The sequence below is a fragment of the Denticeps clupeoides genome, unplaced genomic scaffold, assembly GCF_900700375.1.
Source record: "Denticeps clupeoides unplaced genomic scaffold, fDenClu1.1, whole genome shotgun sequence".
NCBI classification, from domain to species: domain Eukaryota; kingdom Metazoa; phylum Chordata; class Actinopteri; order Clupeiformes; family Denticipitidae; genus Denticeps; species Denticeps clupeoides.
Window position 1 is genome coordinate 159,096 of NW_021630092.1, and position 13,229 is coordinate 172,324.

Consider the following 13,229-nt stretch of genomic DNA (forward strand, 5'->3'; position numbering starts at 1 on the left):
TAGTATATAGTGTAGTATATTGTGTAGAATATTGTGTAGTATATTGTTTAGAATATTGTGTAGTATATAGTGTAGTATATTGTGTAGAATATAGTGTAGTATATCGTGTAGAATATTGTGTAGAATGAATGTTGCGGAGAGGCGAGGCGGTCGCGCATGCGCAGTGGAGCTTTTCCGCGTTTCTCGTCTGAGAACTTCCTGATCTTCCTCATCTGCTGGTCGTGAGAAACGCAGAAGTTGCGACGCGACTCTCAGAAGCGCGTTTATTCTGGACGATTTACTGCTGTCAAAATGTCCAAACCTCCTCCAAAACCAGCCAAACCAGGTAAGCGCTGCCGGCCAACGCGGCACCTAAAAAGTAGTCGAGCTGGCATGGGTGTGTGTGCGCGTGGTGGGTTGTGTGTGTGTGAGCGTGTATGCGTGTGGTTGTCTGGTTGTGCGTGGTTGTGTGTTTGTGCGTGGTTGTATGTGAGCGTGTGTTTGGTTGTGCGTGGTTGCGTGTGTTTGGTTGTGTGTGTGTGTGTGAGCGTGTATGCGTGTGGTTGTGCGTGTGTGTTTGGTTGTCTGGTTGTGCGTGGTTGTGTGTGTGTTTTTGTGCGTGGTTGTATGTGAGCGTGTGTTTGGTTGTGTGTGTGTGTGAGCGTGTGTGTGTGTTTAGTTGTCTGGTTGTGCGTGGTTGTGTGTTTGGTTGTGCGTGGTTGTATGTGAGTGTGTGTTTGGTTGTGCGTGGTTGCATGTGTTTGGTTGTGTGTGTGCGCGCGCGTGCGTGTGTGTTTGTGCGTGGTTGTGCCTGTGGTTTACTGTGCGTGCATGTGTGTGTGTGTGTGTGTGTGTGTGTGTTTAGTTGTCTGGTTGTGTGTTTGTGCATGGTTGTATGTGAGTGCGTGTTTGGTTGTGCATGGTTGCATTTGTTTGGTTGTGTGTATGTGTGGTTGTGTCAAAAAAGTGAAGTGATTGTCACATGTGATACACAGCAGCACAGCACACGATGCACACAGTGAAATGTGTCCTCTGCATTTAACCATCACCCTGAGTGAGCAGTGGGCACCATGACAGGCGCCCGGGGAGCAGTGTGTGGGGACGGTGCTTTGCTCAGTGGCACCTTGGTGGATCGGGATTTGAACCGGCAACCTTCTTACGGGGCCGCTTCCTTAACCGCTAGGCCACCACTGCCCCTGTGTGTGTGTGTGTGTGTGTGTGTGTGTGTGTGTGTGTGTGTGTGTGTTGTAAGTAGATTGAAATGACGGCTCCTCCCTGTTTCTTCAACTGTTGACACTGTGTGTGACATCAGAACGTGACGTCATTCCAGAACGTGTTGTAGAAGGGTTGTAGAAGGGTTGTAGAAGGGTTGCTTCATTGTACATGGATATATGGAGGCTAATTCATTATACACAGGTGGACTTTTCTGGATGTATTTCAGTGTGATCCAGTGCTGACCAGAGGAGGAGAAGTTCCCCTGCTGAGTCTTTGTTCCTCTCCAGGTTTTCCTCCTGCTAGAAGGAGCTTTTTCCTTCCACTGTTGCCTCTGGCTTGCTCACCTGGGGCTTTGAGCACCGTTCTATTCGCCAGGCGCTTTGTGACGATGTACATTGTAAAAAGCGGCATATAAATAAAGGTAGATTAATTTCCCTCTCATGCAAATATGAAGCAGAGGGAGCAAGTCCCAGCAGAACCTTTCCTGCCTTCCTATCCTCTGCTTTTCCAGTCCACCTGGCCTTCAGCTGCAAGTGGTTTTGGTTGGAAGATGAATCCCCAGCTTCTGCTGCTCCTGTCCTTAATTACTGTGGGAATCATGGATTTTTATCTGAAGAGGAAAGGTGAAGAACTTCTGAAATGTTGGGTGGATGAACCCAGATGATCATTCCATACACTGGTACCTGGGTGGTAGTAGCCTAGTGGGTTAAACACTATGAAGCTATGAACCAGAAGACCACAAAGTCCCAGGTTCATTATGTCCCTGAGCAAGACACTTAAACCTGAGTGTCTCCAGGGGGGGACTGTCCCTGTCACTACAAACTGTAAGGTGCTCTGGATAAGGCCGTCTGGCAAATTTACATGCATGAGCTTCATACAGAAACCTTAAACTACAGCCATTATGTAGAGATGATTCCCACAAATGGTACAGTAACAACACAGTAACAACACAGTAATAACACAGTAACAGTGGTTGTGTTACTGAAACGGCCCGTGGTGCTGGCTTATCAAATTAGTCCAGAGTCTCCCACGCAAAGAACTACGTTTCTTCATAAACCGTCTTCTAAACGTGATGTTGCTCACAGACACGTCCTTCCCTCTTTTATGTCTTGAATGTGGCAGCATTTCTAGTAAGAAAATGTTACTAAATCTGCAGCAGAATGATTGTTTTAACATGAATCTCAAGAGGATATGAAGGAAAAGAAAAGTTGATGTAGTCAGGACAGGAGAAGGAAGCACAAATAAGTTGGGGAAGTTAAATCTGCTGAACTTTACAAATTCCGATTTCTGTCTGAAAGGTCAAAATGCATCTTTCTATACAGGCTGTACGCTGTCGTTTTCCATGTTTTATGTGTCAAAGACTTAATGATTAATTTACAAATTACTTCCACATGTCTGTGTAGCTTATATGAAATATTAATTTAGATCCAGAATTAGACTTTTCATGTGTTTTTACCCACACACTATATTACCAGAAGTACTGGTGCCATACAATCTGCCATATCCTGCGCCGTACCCCAAACTATACCCCACACTTTACCCCACACTTTACCCCGCACATTCCCTTCATCATATCCTCCACCATGCCCTGAACATACCACTTCCTGCATCATACCTCGTACATTCCCCACACCATACCCCACACCATACCCCACAGCGTAGCCCGAACTATACCCGCACATTCCCCACACCATATCCTGCACATTCCCCACACCATACCCCACAGCGTAGCCCAAACTACACCCGCACATTCCCCACACCATATCCTGCACATTCCCCACACCATACCCCACAGCGTAGCCCGAACTATACCCGCACATTCCCCACACCATATCCTGCACATTCCCCACGCCATACCCCACAGCGTAGCCCGAACTATACCCGCACATTCCCCACACCATATCCTGCACATTCCCCACGCCATACCCCACAGCGTAGCCCGAACTATACCCGCACATTCCCCACACCATATCCTGCACATTCCCCACGCCATACCCCACAGCGTAGCCCGAACTATACCCGCACATTCCCCACACCATATCCTGCACATTCCCCACGCCATACCCCACAGCGTAGCCCAAACTATACCCGCACATTCCCCACACCATATCCTGCACATTGCCCACACCATACCCCACAGCGTAGCCCGAACTATACCCGCACATTCCCCACACCATATCCTGCACATTGCCCACACCATACCCCACAGCGTAGCCCAAACTATACCCGCACATTCCCCACACCATATCCTGCACATTCCCCACACCATGCCCCACAGCGTAGCCCGAACTATACCCGCACATTCCCCACACCATATCCTGCACATTCCCCACACCATGCCCCACAGCGTAGCCCAAACTATACCTGCACATTCCCCACACCATACCCCACAGCGTAGCCCGAACTATACCCGCACATTCCCCACACCATATCCTGCACATTCCCCACGCCATACCCCACAGCGTAGCCCAAACTATACCCGCACATTCCCCACACCATATCCTGCACATTGCCCACACCATACCCCACAGCGTAGCCCGAACTATACCCGCACATTCCCCACACCATATCCTGCACATTCCCCACACCATACCCCACAGCGTAGCCCAAACTACACCCGCACATTCCCCACACCATATCCTGCACATTCCCCACGCCATACCCCACAGCGTAGCCCAAACTATACCCGCACATTCCCCACACCATATCCTGCACATTGCCCACACCATACCCCACAGCGTAGCCCGAACTATACCCGCACATTCCCCACACCATATCCTGCACATTGCCCACACCATGCCCCACAGCGTAGCCCAAACTATACCCGCACATTCCCCACACCATATCCTGCACATTCCCCACACCATACCCCACAGCGTAGCCCAAACTACACCCGCACATTCCCCACACCATATCCTGCACATTGCCCACACCATACCCCACAGCGTAGCCCAAACTATACCCGCACATTCCCCACACCATATCATGGACATTCCCCACACCGTAACCCACAGCGTAGCCCAAACTATACCCGCACATTTCCTGAACTAATCCCCACGCCATACCCTGCACATGTCCCACACATTCCTCACGCTGCACTCTGCACTGAACCCCACTGAACATTCCCGTGCTTTAGAGAAAACTCTCTTTTGGTTCCGAGGACCCGATCTGTAAGTTTAACGCCTGGTCTGCTCTGGATTACCCGGGCTTGTGAAGAGTGGAGAACATCCAGGACGTTCTGCCATACTGACATTATGGCAGTTTATTAGAGTTGGAGGCGGGTATCTGCAGATGACCATTTATTTTCACGCCTCAGTACCGGCGTCTGTTCACATCATACAAAGTTTATTCACTTCCTGCATGTATTCATGTACAAAGTTTACATTTGGAAATTGCCTTCATATTTATGTGTGTGTGTGTGTGTGTGTGTGTGTGTGTGCGTGATAGGTCAGGTGAAAGTCTTCAGGGCTCTGTTTACCTTTGACCCCAGGACGGTGAGTCCAGCTAATGCATCTGTCCATTCAACTTGTTATAATAGCGAAGTCAACACACACAGAGCTTGACACACTGATTATTGATTGATTTTATATTGACCTTCTTCTTTTTCAGCCTGATGAGCTGTACTTTGAAGAAGGAGACATTTTATACATTTCTGATATGGTGAGTGTGTGTGTGTGTGTGTGTGTGTGTGTGTGTGTGTGTGTGTGTGTGTGTGTGATTATGTAAGGGTGGCTTTTGACTTGTTCTGGGTTCTGATTGGCTGCCTTTGTTCAGAGTGACAGTAACTGGTGGAAGGGAACCTGCAGGGGCAGAACAGGCCTTATTCCCAGTAACTATGGTAAGAAATCAGACATGTTTGCAGAACCTTGTTATCATTGTGAATCCTTAACAAGCAATTTTCTTTTGTTTCAACAATAAAAATCTTATCATATGCCGCTTTCAAATGTTGTGCTCATATTACAGATTAAATTAGTGTAAAATGTGATAAGTCTGGGGATCGACTGAATTCTCTGACTGCAGCAAGAACAGTGATGTGGGTGGTAGTAGCCTAGCGGGTAACACACTTGTCTATGAACCAGAAGACCCAGGTTCAAACCCCACTTACTACCATCGTGTCCCTGAGCAGGACACTCAACCCTGAGTGTCTCCAGGGGGGGACTGTCCCTGTAACTACTGGTTGTAAGTCGCTCTGTATGAGGGCGTCTGGTAGATGATGTAAATGTAAATGGAAACACTCGCAGTCTGAGCGCACTGTTTAAACAGCCAATCAGCAGCAGTCTCAGATCTCTACACATGACGGCGAGATTTATTGGAATTTGAAACTCAATTTGGTGCTCGACAATATTGGGTCGGTTCCACAGGAGGTTGAAGTTTGGTAACCAGACCTGTGATTGGTCTCTTGCCCCCCTGCAGTGGCTGAACAGGCTGAATCCATCGATAACCCCATGCATGAGGCGGCGAAGCGTGGTGAGTTCCAGCCATTATTGTGGTTCTCATTTCTTAAACCTCCATGTCTTCCATGTCACGTGATCATGGAAAAGAAGACACTGTGTTTCAATGTCAGGTGACATATGCATCCACCCCTACTGGTGTGTGTGTGTGTGTGTGTGTGTGTGTGTGTGTGTGTGTGTGTGTAGGTAATCTCAGTTGGTTGAGAGAGTGTCTGGACAACAAGGTCGGAATCAATGGACTGGACAAAGCAGGAAACACCCCTCTGTACTGGGGCTGTCATGGAGGACATAGAGGTACACAAACTCACCACATCAGACCAAAAACACAACCTCGCCACACCACACCAATAACACAACTACACACACACACACCAAAACACAAACTCGCCACATCAGACAAATAACACAACTACACACACCAAAACACAAACTCGCCACATCACACCAATAACACAACTACACACACCAAAACACAAACTCACCACATCACACCAATAACACAACTACACACACCAAAACACAAACTCACCACATCACACCAATAACACAACTACACACACCAAAACACAAACTCACCACATCAGACAAATAAGACAACTACACACCAAATGACAAACTTGCCACATCACACCAATAACACAACTACACACACACCCCAAAATACAAACACACCAAATCACACTAATAACACAACTACACACACACACCAAAACACAAACTTGCCACATTGCATATCTAACACACACACACACACACACACACACCAAAAGAACTATAACTTCACACACATCAACATTGGTGTGTGTGCTGGGTGTCAGGAGTGTCCAGTAGGAGCATCCAGTGTTCACGGTGTGTGTTGTGTATCTGTTGTGCAGATGTTGTGGAGGTGTTACTAGCGCAGACCAACATCGAGGTGAATCAGCAGGTGAGTGGGCGCGGCTCAGACGTGGCGCAGCGGCAGGAAACGGAACCGCGTTCATGTCCAACGTGTGTCTTGCAGAATAAGCTGGGGGACACGGCGCTGCACGCTGCTGCGTGGAAGGGCTACAGCGACATGGTGGAGATGCTTCTGAACAAGAGTGAGACGCACGGAGAAAGCAGACTGAACAGAAAGATGATGTTCTTCTTGTGAAATTTCATCTTCCCCGTTCATCCTGCAGGCGCCAGGACGGACCTCCTCAATAACGAGAAGAAGCTGGCGCTGGACATGTCCACCAACGCGCAGTGCGCCTCGCTCCTCAAGAGGAAACTGGGAAGCAGTGAGTCCTCCTCGCCACTAGAGGGCCACAGTAAAGTCATATGGTGGTTTTTCTGTTTGCGCGTTCGAGAATTTGAAAAGGTTCATGGTTCCGTTCTAATTCCAGTAAACCGGTACATTTGAGCCCAGAAAAAAACGTCTCTTTGCGTATTTTATTCATCGCCTCCACGTTTCCTCCGCTGCAGGCGTCACGCGCACCCTCAGCAACGCAGAGGAGTACCTGGATGATGAAGACTCTGACTGACCTTGTCTGACCCTGAGCACGAGGAAGGCGGAGCTTCGCTGACTTGTCCAGCTGTGTCCTCGCGCCTGAAGTTCCTGCACGAGTTCCTCGCTCTTGCCACCAGGCAGGATCCAGCTGGATGAGAGTATTGTTGTTGTGTGATTGTTGCACAATGATTCATGTTATTTTATTCATTTCTGCATCTTCACTCTTTCCCTTCATCTGAATAAAATCCCTGTTTTGCATTGACGCTGTGAACAAGCGAAAGCCACCAGACTGACACCAAGTGGAGATGGTTTCCTTTATTAAAGTGGAACTGTGAAGAGTTCCTGCACACCAGGTGGCGCTAAACTCACAGTAGTTACGTGAAGATGGAACAAAGAAATGCGGAATTTGTTTATTCACAAAATGAAAAGGGACTTTCTGTAAAAATCTTCAAAATGTCACTGGTCAAAGGTCATGACGTCGGCAGTCAGACCTGCTGCTCCAGAGTCCAAAACCTCCACCTGAGGACAGAAACACCATCAGATGCCATCAGATGAGCGACCCGGAAACATTTATTACTTCTAAAATTACACTGATTTGTTCCGGAAAAGAACTTGTTGAGCTTGAATGAGATCTGGAGGTACATGAAGGTATCATGAAGGGACAATAGACTTAACATCTATACAACAGAGGGAACATCTGAGTTTGACTTTCGGTTCCTGGTACAGAACCACGATGAGATCTGGTCTAAACCTGCTGCTCCATGTGAACACCATTAACACTCGTCAATTCTCTTTGTCCATATCACACGGTTCTCTGGGTGTCCTTACAGTCCTGAATGTGAGGACGTGTCCCACGGGGACAAAATGTGCTGTAAACCTACAGAAGGTGTCAAAGCAGTCGTGTCTCTTGGACAGGTTGGTATAGTTATTAAACCTTATTTGCCTTAGTTATCCACTAATGGTCATACATACTGGAGCAGCCGTTTCCTGCTGAAGAACCTCTGGTTCTGGTGATGCTGATAATTCCTGCTGAAGAACCTCTGGGTCTGGTGACACTGATGATTCCTGCTGAAGAACCTCTGGTTCTGGTGATGCTGATAATTCCTGCTGAAGAACCTCTGGTTCTGGTGACACTGATGATTCCTGCTGAAGAACCTCTGGTTCTGGTGACACTGATGATTCCTGCTGAAGAATCGTTGGTTCTGGTGATGCTGATAATTCCTGCTGAAGAACCTCTGGTTCTGGTGACACTGATGATTCCTGCTGAAGAACCTCTGGTTCCACAACCTGTGGTTGTGATACCAGATGAGATTTGGATGATTTAATTCAGAAAAAAGAACCTTCAAATATCTGCTACATTCATCACAGGAACAAACAAGAAGAAAAGTCCAGCTTCTGACTAAACATCTTCCAAACCCTCACCACAGCTACTGGAATGGCAGCTGCAGGATCCTCTAGATGATCAAGGAAGGTTTCACCTGCAGCATCTGCTGAGGTCTGTGGAACCAACTCAGCATATTCAGCATGCAGTCCTGATCCAACATGTTCCTGCAACTGCATCCAGACAATCAATCAAAAACACAACACACACCACCACACACACACCACACACACTTACCTCTGATTCAGCAGGTGGACTGGAACTGTTCTCTGACTGTTCCACCTCTGGAATGCATACTTCCAGTAATGCTTCTGGATCTGCTGTGCTTCCTGGTTCATTCGGTGGTTCCAGCTCTGCAACCAGTTCTGGTTCTGGTTGTTCCGGATCAGCTGCTGGTTCTGACTTGGTTCCCTCAACTGTTCCAAATTCTATTGCTGCTTCTGGTTCTAAATGAGCAGCTGCCTGTTCCAGTTGTTCCAGCTCAGTTTTATTAAAGCACATTAGACCTTCATCAGTTGTTAGTTGTGGACCTAAAACTTGTTCTTCTGGTTCTTTAACCACCTCTGAATCTAGAACTGTTTCTAGCTCTATATGTTCTGGTTCTGTGGTGGTGGTTTCTTCTGGTTTTATGCTTTTAAAGACTAATTCTGGTTCTGCAGCTGCTTCTGCCAGAAGTTCTGTGTGAGCAAGGTCTTCTGGCTCTTCAGCTGGTTCGAATTCTGTAACTTTATTCAGGGGAAACTCCGGTTCTTTAACCTCAGTCACTTCACTCAGAGACTCTTCTTTATTTGTTCCTTGATCTAACTCTGGATCCTTAAATGGTTCCGCCTGTGGTATTTTGATGAGTTTTGGACCTGGAGCGTGAGGCTTGGCAGATGTTGTCTTGGGGGGCTTTAGGGGGCACCTGGAGACAGGTGGGGCGGAGACGGCTCGCAGCCCAGGAGCCCCTTTAGCTGGAGAAGAAGCTGCATATTGTTCCTCAAGAAGCCTCCTCTGAGCCTGCTGCTCCCACAGAGAGAGAAGAAGAAGAAGAAGAAGAGCTGAATGTACAGGAGGACTCGACATCTACAACTGTGCTGATAGGGCGGTGCTGGGTGTTTTGGGGTGGGGGTGGCAGGGGTCCGGATGAGCGGATCAGTGGACAGTGCAGCCAAAATCCCTCAACACAATCATGATAATCGCATTAGAACCGCATTACAGGCACCAGGAACTCTCATCTCTGCCAGGACAACGTGTGTGTAGATGTTGACACACCAGTTTTCTCCTGTACCCCATGTCCCCCCCCAAAAAAATCACATCCAGCAGCAGCAGAAAATGAGCCTGGGCACCATATTCACATTCGGTTCATGTTCTCCTCTGTGCTCGTGGGTTCCGACCATCTTGTTCTATTCTTATGAGGGAGGAACCTCTTTGAGATAAGAAGCTCCCCAGTGATGGAAATCACACACACACAGAGACAGACAGAGACAGACATCTTCGTCCAGCTCCAGGCAGCTCGTGATTAGGTGGGAATGCAGGAGAAGGCCGTGTTTGGAGGTGTTGAGGAACGCAGCCCCTCCAAACACACCACCAGCTGACCAAGATCTGACCACACAAACCCCACCGTTTCACACCACACACGTTTACTCGTGTTCTACACCAGTCCAGCTCTTCCTGAGGACACGCGTCTCCTGGAGCTCCATCTACTCACCACCCTCCTCATACGCCGCTTGTTCTTCTTCCTCTTGCTGGGCATCCTCACAGGAGATCAGAAGAAATGGCCGAAGGACCCTGGAACGTTGAGACCGCGGTAGCAGCAGGACCTGCAGCGCTCCTTTTAAAGCCTCCACTGACCTTCCCAGTATGGGAGGGGCCAAGGGCGTGGCCACACCCTACATGGAAGGTCCCGTACCAGCCCAACCGCAGCTTCTGCAGGCTTCTCCTCTACCAGCAAACCCGTCAAGTCACGTTAACTTTATTTCTCGAGGACCAGCAGGCCGTCCAGGCATAAAAGGACACAGAGTAAAATAAAATATCATAAAACACATAAACTCCTCCCTGCTGGAGATAACATCTCAAATACGTTATTTAGTTCCTGCAGAACGTAGTACCAGATGCCTACAGGACCTTCTGCTGGTTTCAGATGAACATTCTGGATTATGGAAGATCTTAGCGATGAGTTGGGCGTGGCCTGTTCCTCGCCTGCACTGAACAGCCAATCACATTCCACCTCTGAGAAACGGCGAGCGCTTTTATATAAGAGGCGGAGTCCGGTCTGTTATCTAACTTTTACGCCGTGTGTGTGTGTGTGTGTGTGTGTGTGTGTGAGTGTGTGTGTGAGTGTGTATGGTATGCTGTAGGCGTGACCGTGTGTTTGTGGGTAATGATGCATAAGGGAACACAAACCAACAGGTGTGACTGAATCGATCAGCGTCTGACTCTGACACACACACACACACACACACACACAACCACATTCAGAACACACAAATGCACAAGCGAATTAAACACACGCACGGCAGGACGAGTTAAAACACAACGTAAAAATGGGAAAAGCCTCAGGGCAGCGTAGTGAAGATCAGAAGAGCGTTTCACCTGCGCCCCACCCTGAAGTCTTCTTCTGCTGCTAGAAGACATGGACATGAACCACACTGGCTCCAGCTGGATGGACATTTGACCACCAGTAAAACGGGGAGAAAACCTCATTTCCAGCATTTACCAGACGGCCTTATCCAGAGCGACTTACAGTCAGTAGTTACAGGGACAGTCCCCCCCTGGGGACACTGAGGGTTAAGTGTCTTGCTCAGGGACATGATGGTAGTAAGTGGGGTTACTGGGTCTTCTGGTTCATAGGCGACTGTGTTACCCGCTAGGCTACTACCAGCCCTTTGGATCAAGATGAACATGTTGTGGTGATTCCTGAATCAGTGACGATGATGACGATGATGGTGGTGGTGGTGGTGGTGGTGATGATGATGATGGTGGTGGTGGTGACTGAACCCCACACAGCACACCCAGGATAGACCCTCTCACATCTGGATGAAAACCTGAAGCAGGAAGTGTAATTTCCTGCTCTCTGCACTGAAAAAATTCCCAGCATTCCAAGCAGAAACGCACAGAACCGAGCGAGACCGGACCGCCCAGCCGTCCTTTTACCACATTTTACTGGAGAACCGGACTGATCGTCCGGATCCTGCAGCTGGAATTCATCTGCTTTATTCTAATATTCCATTAACCAGGACGCTGGGACGCCGGTGACAGTGGTGTCCCTGGTCAAAAAGTATTTCATATGAATCGAACACTTACACACGCACAAAATAAAATATATATATATATATCACTTAATTCCCAGCATGCTCTATTCCTGACAAGTTTGGCCTGATCAGGGCTCTATAGAAACTGAATGAGAATCGCTGGTGTCGTCCTGTAAAGTAAAGTAGCAGGTAACGGGAAGGTCCCCCGGGCCCCTGACACACAGTGAAACGAGTCCTCTGCATTTAACAGTGTGCTGCTGCGTAATATGTAGTTAATGTGGAATATTTATTCAGTCCCAGTCTCATGCAGGTAAAAACAAAATATTTATTCAGTTCCAACACACGAATCCAACAGTAAAAAGGCGCGGCCGAGCGGGACAGGACAGTTACTGGTTTTCACACTTCTCCACCTCTCTGGCCTGGCGCGGGGACAGCGGCCACCATTCCTCCTTCCTGGCGGCGCTGATGCCCGTCCCTGCGGGGGGACAAAAGAGAAAACGTCAAAAACAGTCCCTCTGTGGGCTTCAGAAGCGTCTAGTGGCCCCCGGGTGCAGTGGTGGTGCAGTGGTGGGGGCCCCCGGGGGCAGTGGTGGGGGCCTAGCTGGTAAGGAAACAGCCCCGTAATCAGAAGGTTGTGGGTTCGAATCCCGACCCGCCAAGGTGCCACTGAGGTCCCCTTGATGAAGGTCCCGTCCCCACACGCTGCTCCCCGGGCGCCTGTCATGGTGCCCCCTGCTCACCAAGGGTGATGGTTAAATACAGAGGACACATGTCACCGTGACACCGTGAGCTGTGCTTCACCATGACAATCACGTCACTTTATCAGAACCCCAATCACCACTTCAGTGAAAGTACCCAGAATGCACCGCGTTACCCTCTTGGGCAGCCTCAGGGCGCGGCTCCTCGGTGCTCCTCGCGGGCGTCGGCTGCTCACCTGCGACCGCGCCCAGGGCCGAGTTGTCGAAGAAGAGGCGGGGCTGCGTGATGGGCGGAGCCTGCGCGGTGGGCGGCAGGTCGAAGAAGCGGCTCTTGGGGGAGTTGAGCAGGGCGGCGCCGGTCAGAGGCGCGGGGCGGCGCACGGGCGAGGCGGGGAGGGCGTGTCTGGGGGGCGTACGAGGGGCGTGTCTGGTGACGGGGGGGCAGCTGAGGGGCTCCTCCTTTTTGTGTTCCCGCAGTTTATAGGCACGACGCCGCCATTTAGTGATTTCCTCCTGCTGGCTGGAAACGAGGCTACACACACACACACACACACACACACACACACGCGCGCACACAAAAGCACACGCACAACACACACACACACGCACACAACACGCGCGCACAACGCACAACACACACACGCGCGCACAACACGCGCACAACACACACACGCGCACAACACGCGCACAACACACACACGCGCACAACACACACACGCGCACAACACACACACGCGCACAACACACACACACGCACAACACACACACACGCACAACACACACACACGCACAACACACACACAC

At 49.4% G+C, this 13,229-nt stretch overlaps 3 protein-coding genes across 5 annotated transcripts in view; 1 reads left to right on the forward strand and 2 right to left on the reverse strand.

Annotated features, from left to right (window-relative positions):
• Nucleotides 1-164: 164 nt before the first annotated feature.
• Nucleotides 165-7,375, forward strand: ostf1 (osteoclast stimulating factor 1). The gene is made up of 10 exons (XM_028968765.1): nucleotides 165-325; nucleotides 4,642-4,688; nucleotides 4,804-4,854; nucleotides 4,969-5,032; nucleotides 5,608-5,661; nucleotides 5,832-5,939; nucleotides 6,521-6,570; nucleotides 6,646-6,724; nucleotides 6,806-6,904; nucleotides 7,089-7,375. Exons 1-10 carry the CDS (start codon nucleotides 292-294, stop codon nucleotides 7,145-7,147), a joined length of 645 nt encoding a protein of 214 aa, XP_028824598.1. The 5' UTR covers nucleotides 165-291; the 3' UTR covers nucleotides 7,148-7,375.
• Nucleotides 7,376-7,413: 38 nt separating this feature from the next.
• Nucleotides 7,414-10,582, reverse strand: LOC114783328 (DNA translocase FtsK-like). 3 transcript variants are annotated; one of them, XM_028968763.1, is made up of 5 exons: nucleotides 10,185-10,582; nucleotides 8,732-9,496; nucleotides 8,536-8,610; nucleotides 8,086-8,400; nucleotides 7,414-7,632 (listed from the first exon to the last, which is right to left on the reverse strand). In XM_028968763.1, the coding sequence occupies exons 1-5, from the start codon at nucleotides 10,227-10,229 to the stop codon at nucleotides 7,570-7,572; spliced, it is 1,263 nt and encodes a 420-aa protein (XP_028824596.1). In that variant the 5' UTR covers nucleotides 10,230-10,582; the 3' UTR covers nucleotides 7,414-7,569. The 3 variants fall into 3 exon arrangements, with proteins under 3 accessions (XP_028824596.1, XP_028824595.1, XP_028824597.1); XM_028968762.1 differs by having other exon boundaries at nucleotides 8,536-8,667; nucleotides 10,185-10,581; XM_028968764.1 differs by having other exon boundaries at nucleotides 7,414-7,604; nucleotides 8,101-8,400; nucleotides 8,536-8,667; nucleotides 10,185-10,579.
• Nucleotides 10,583-12,034: 1,452 nt separating this feature from the next.
• The window catches only part of LOC114783320 (centromere-associated protein E-like), a 30,428-nt gene continuing 29,233 nt past the window's right edge, over nucleotides 12,035-13,229 (reverse strand). Inside the window, exons 48-49 of the mRNA XM_028968744.1 lie at nucleotides 12,662-12,957; nucleotides 12,035-12,202 (exon numbers count right to left, since the gene is read on the reverse strand). Coding sequence (XP_028824577.1) covers nucleotides 12,114-12,202; nucleotides 12,662-12,957 — 385 coding nt within the window. The 3' untranslated portion in view covers nucleotides 12,035-12,113. The remainder of the gene's footprint in view (nucleotides 12,203-12,661; nucleotides 12,958-13,229) is intronic.

Coding starts and splice junctions, on each gene's coding strand:
- ostf1 (XM_028968765.1), top strand. CDS start 292: ATGTCCAAACCTCCTCCAAAACCAGCCAAACCAG. Junction 326..4,641: donor TCCAAAACCAGCCAAACCAG/GTAAGCGCTGCC, acceptor TGTGCGTGATAG/GTCAGGTGAAAGTCTTCAGG. Junction 5,662..5,831: donor GCATGAGGCGGCGAAGCGTG/GTGAGTTCCAGC, acceptor GTGTGTGTGTAG/GTAATCTCAGTTGGTTGAGA.
- LOC114783328 (XM_028968762.1), bottom strand. CDS start 10,229: ATGCCCAGCAAGAGGAAGAAGAACAAGCGGCGTATGAGGAGGGTG. Junction 8,668..8,731: donor GTCCACCTGCTGAATCAGAG/GTAAGTGTGTGT, acceptor GTCTGGATGCAG/TTGCAGGAACATGTTGGATC. Junction 7,633..8,085: donor AGCAGGAAACGGCTGCTCCA/GTATGTATGACC, acceptor TTCTGTCCTCAG/GTGGAGGTTTTGGACTCTGG.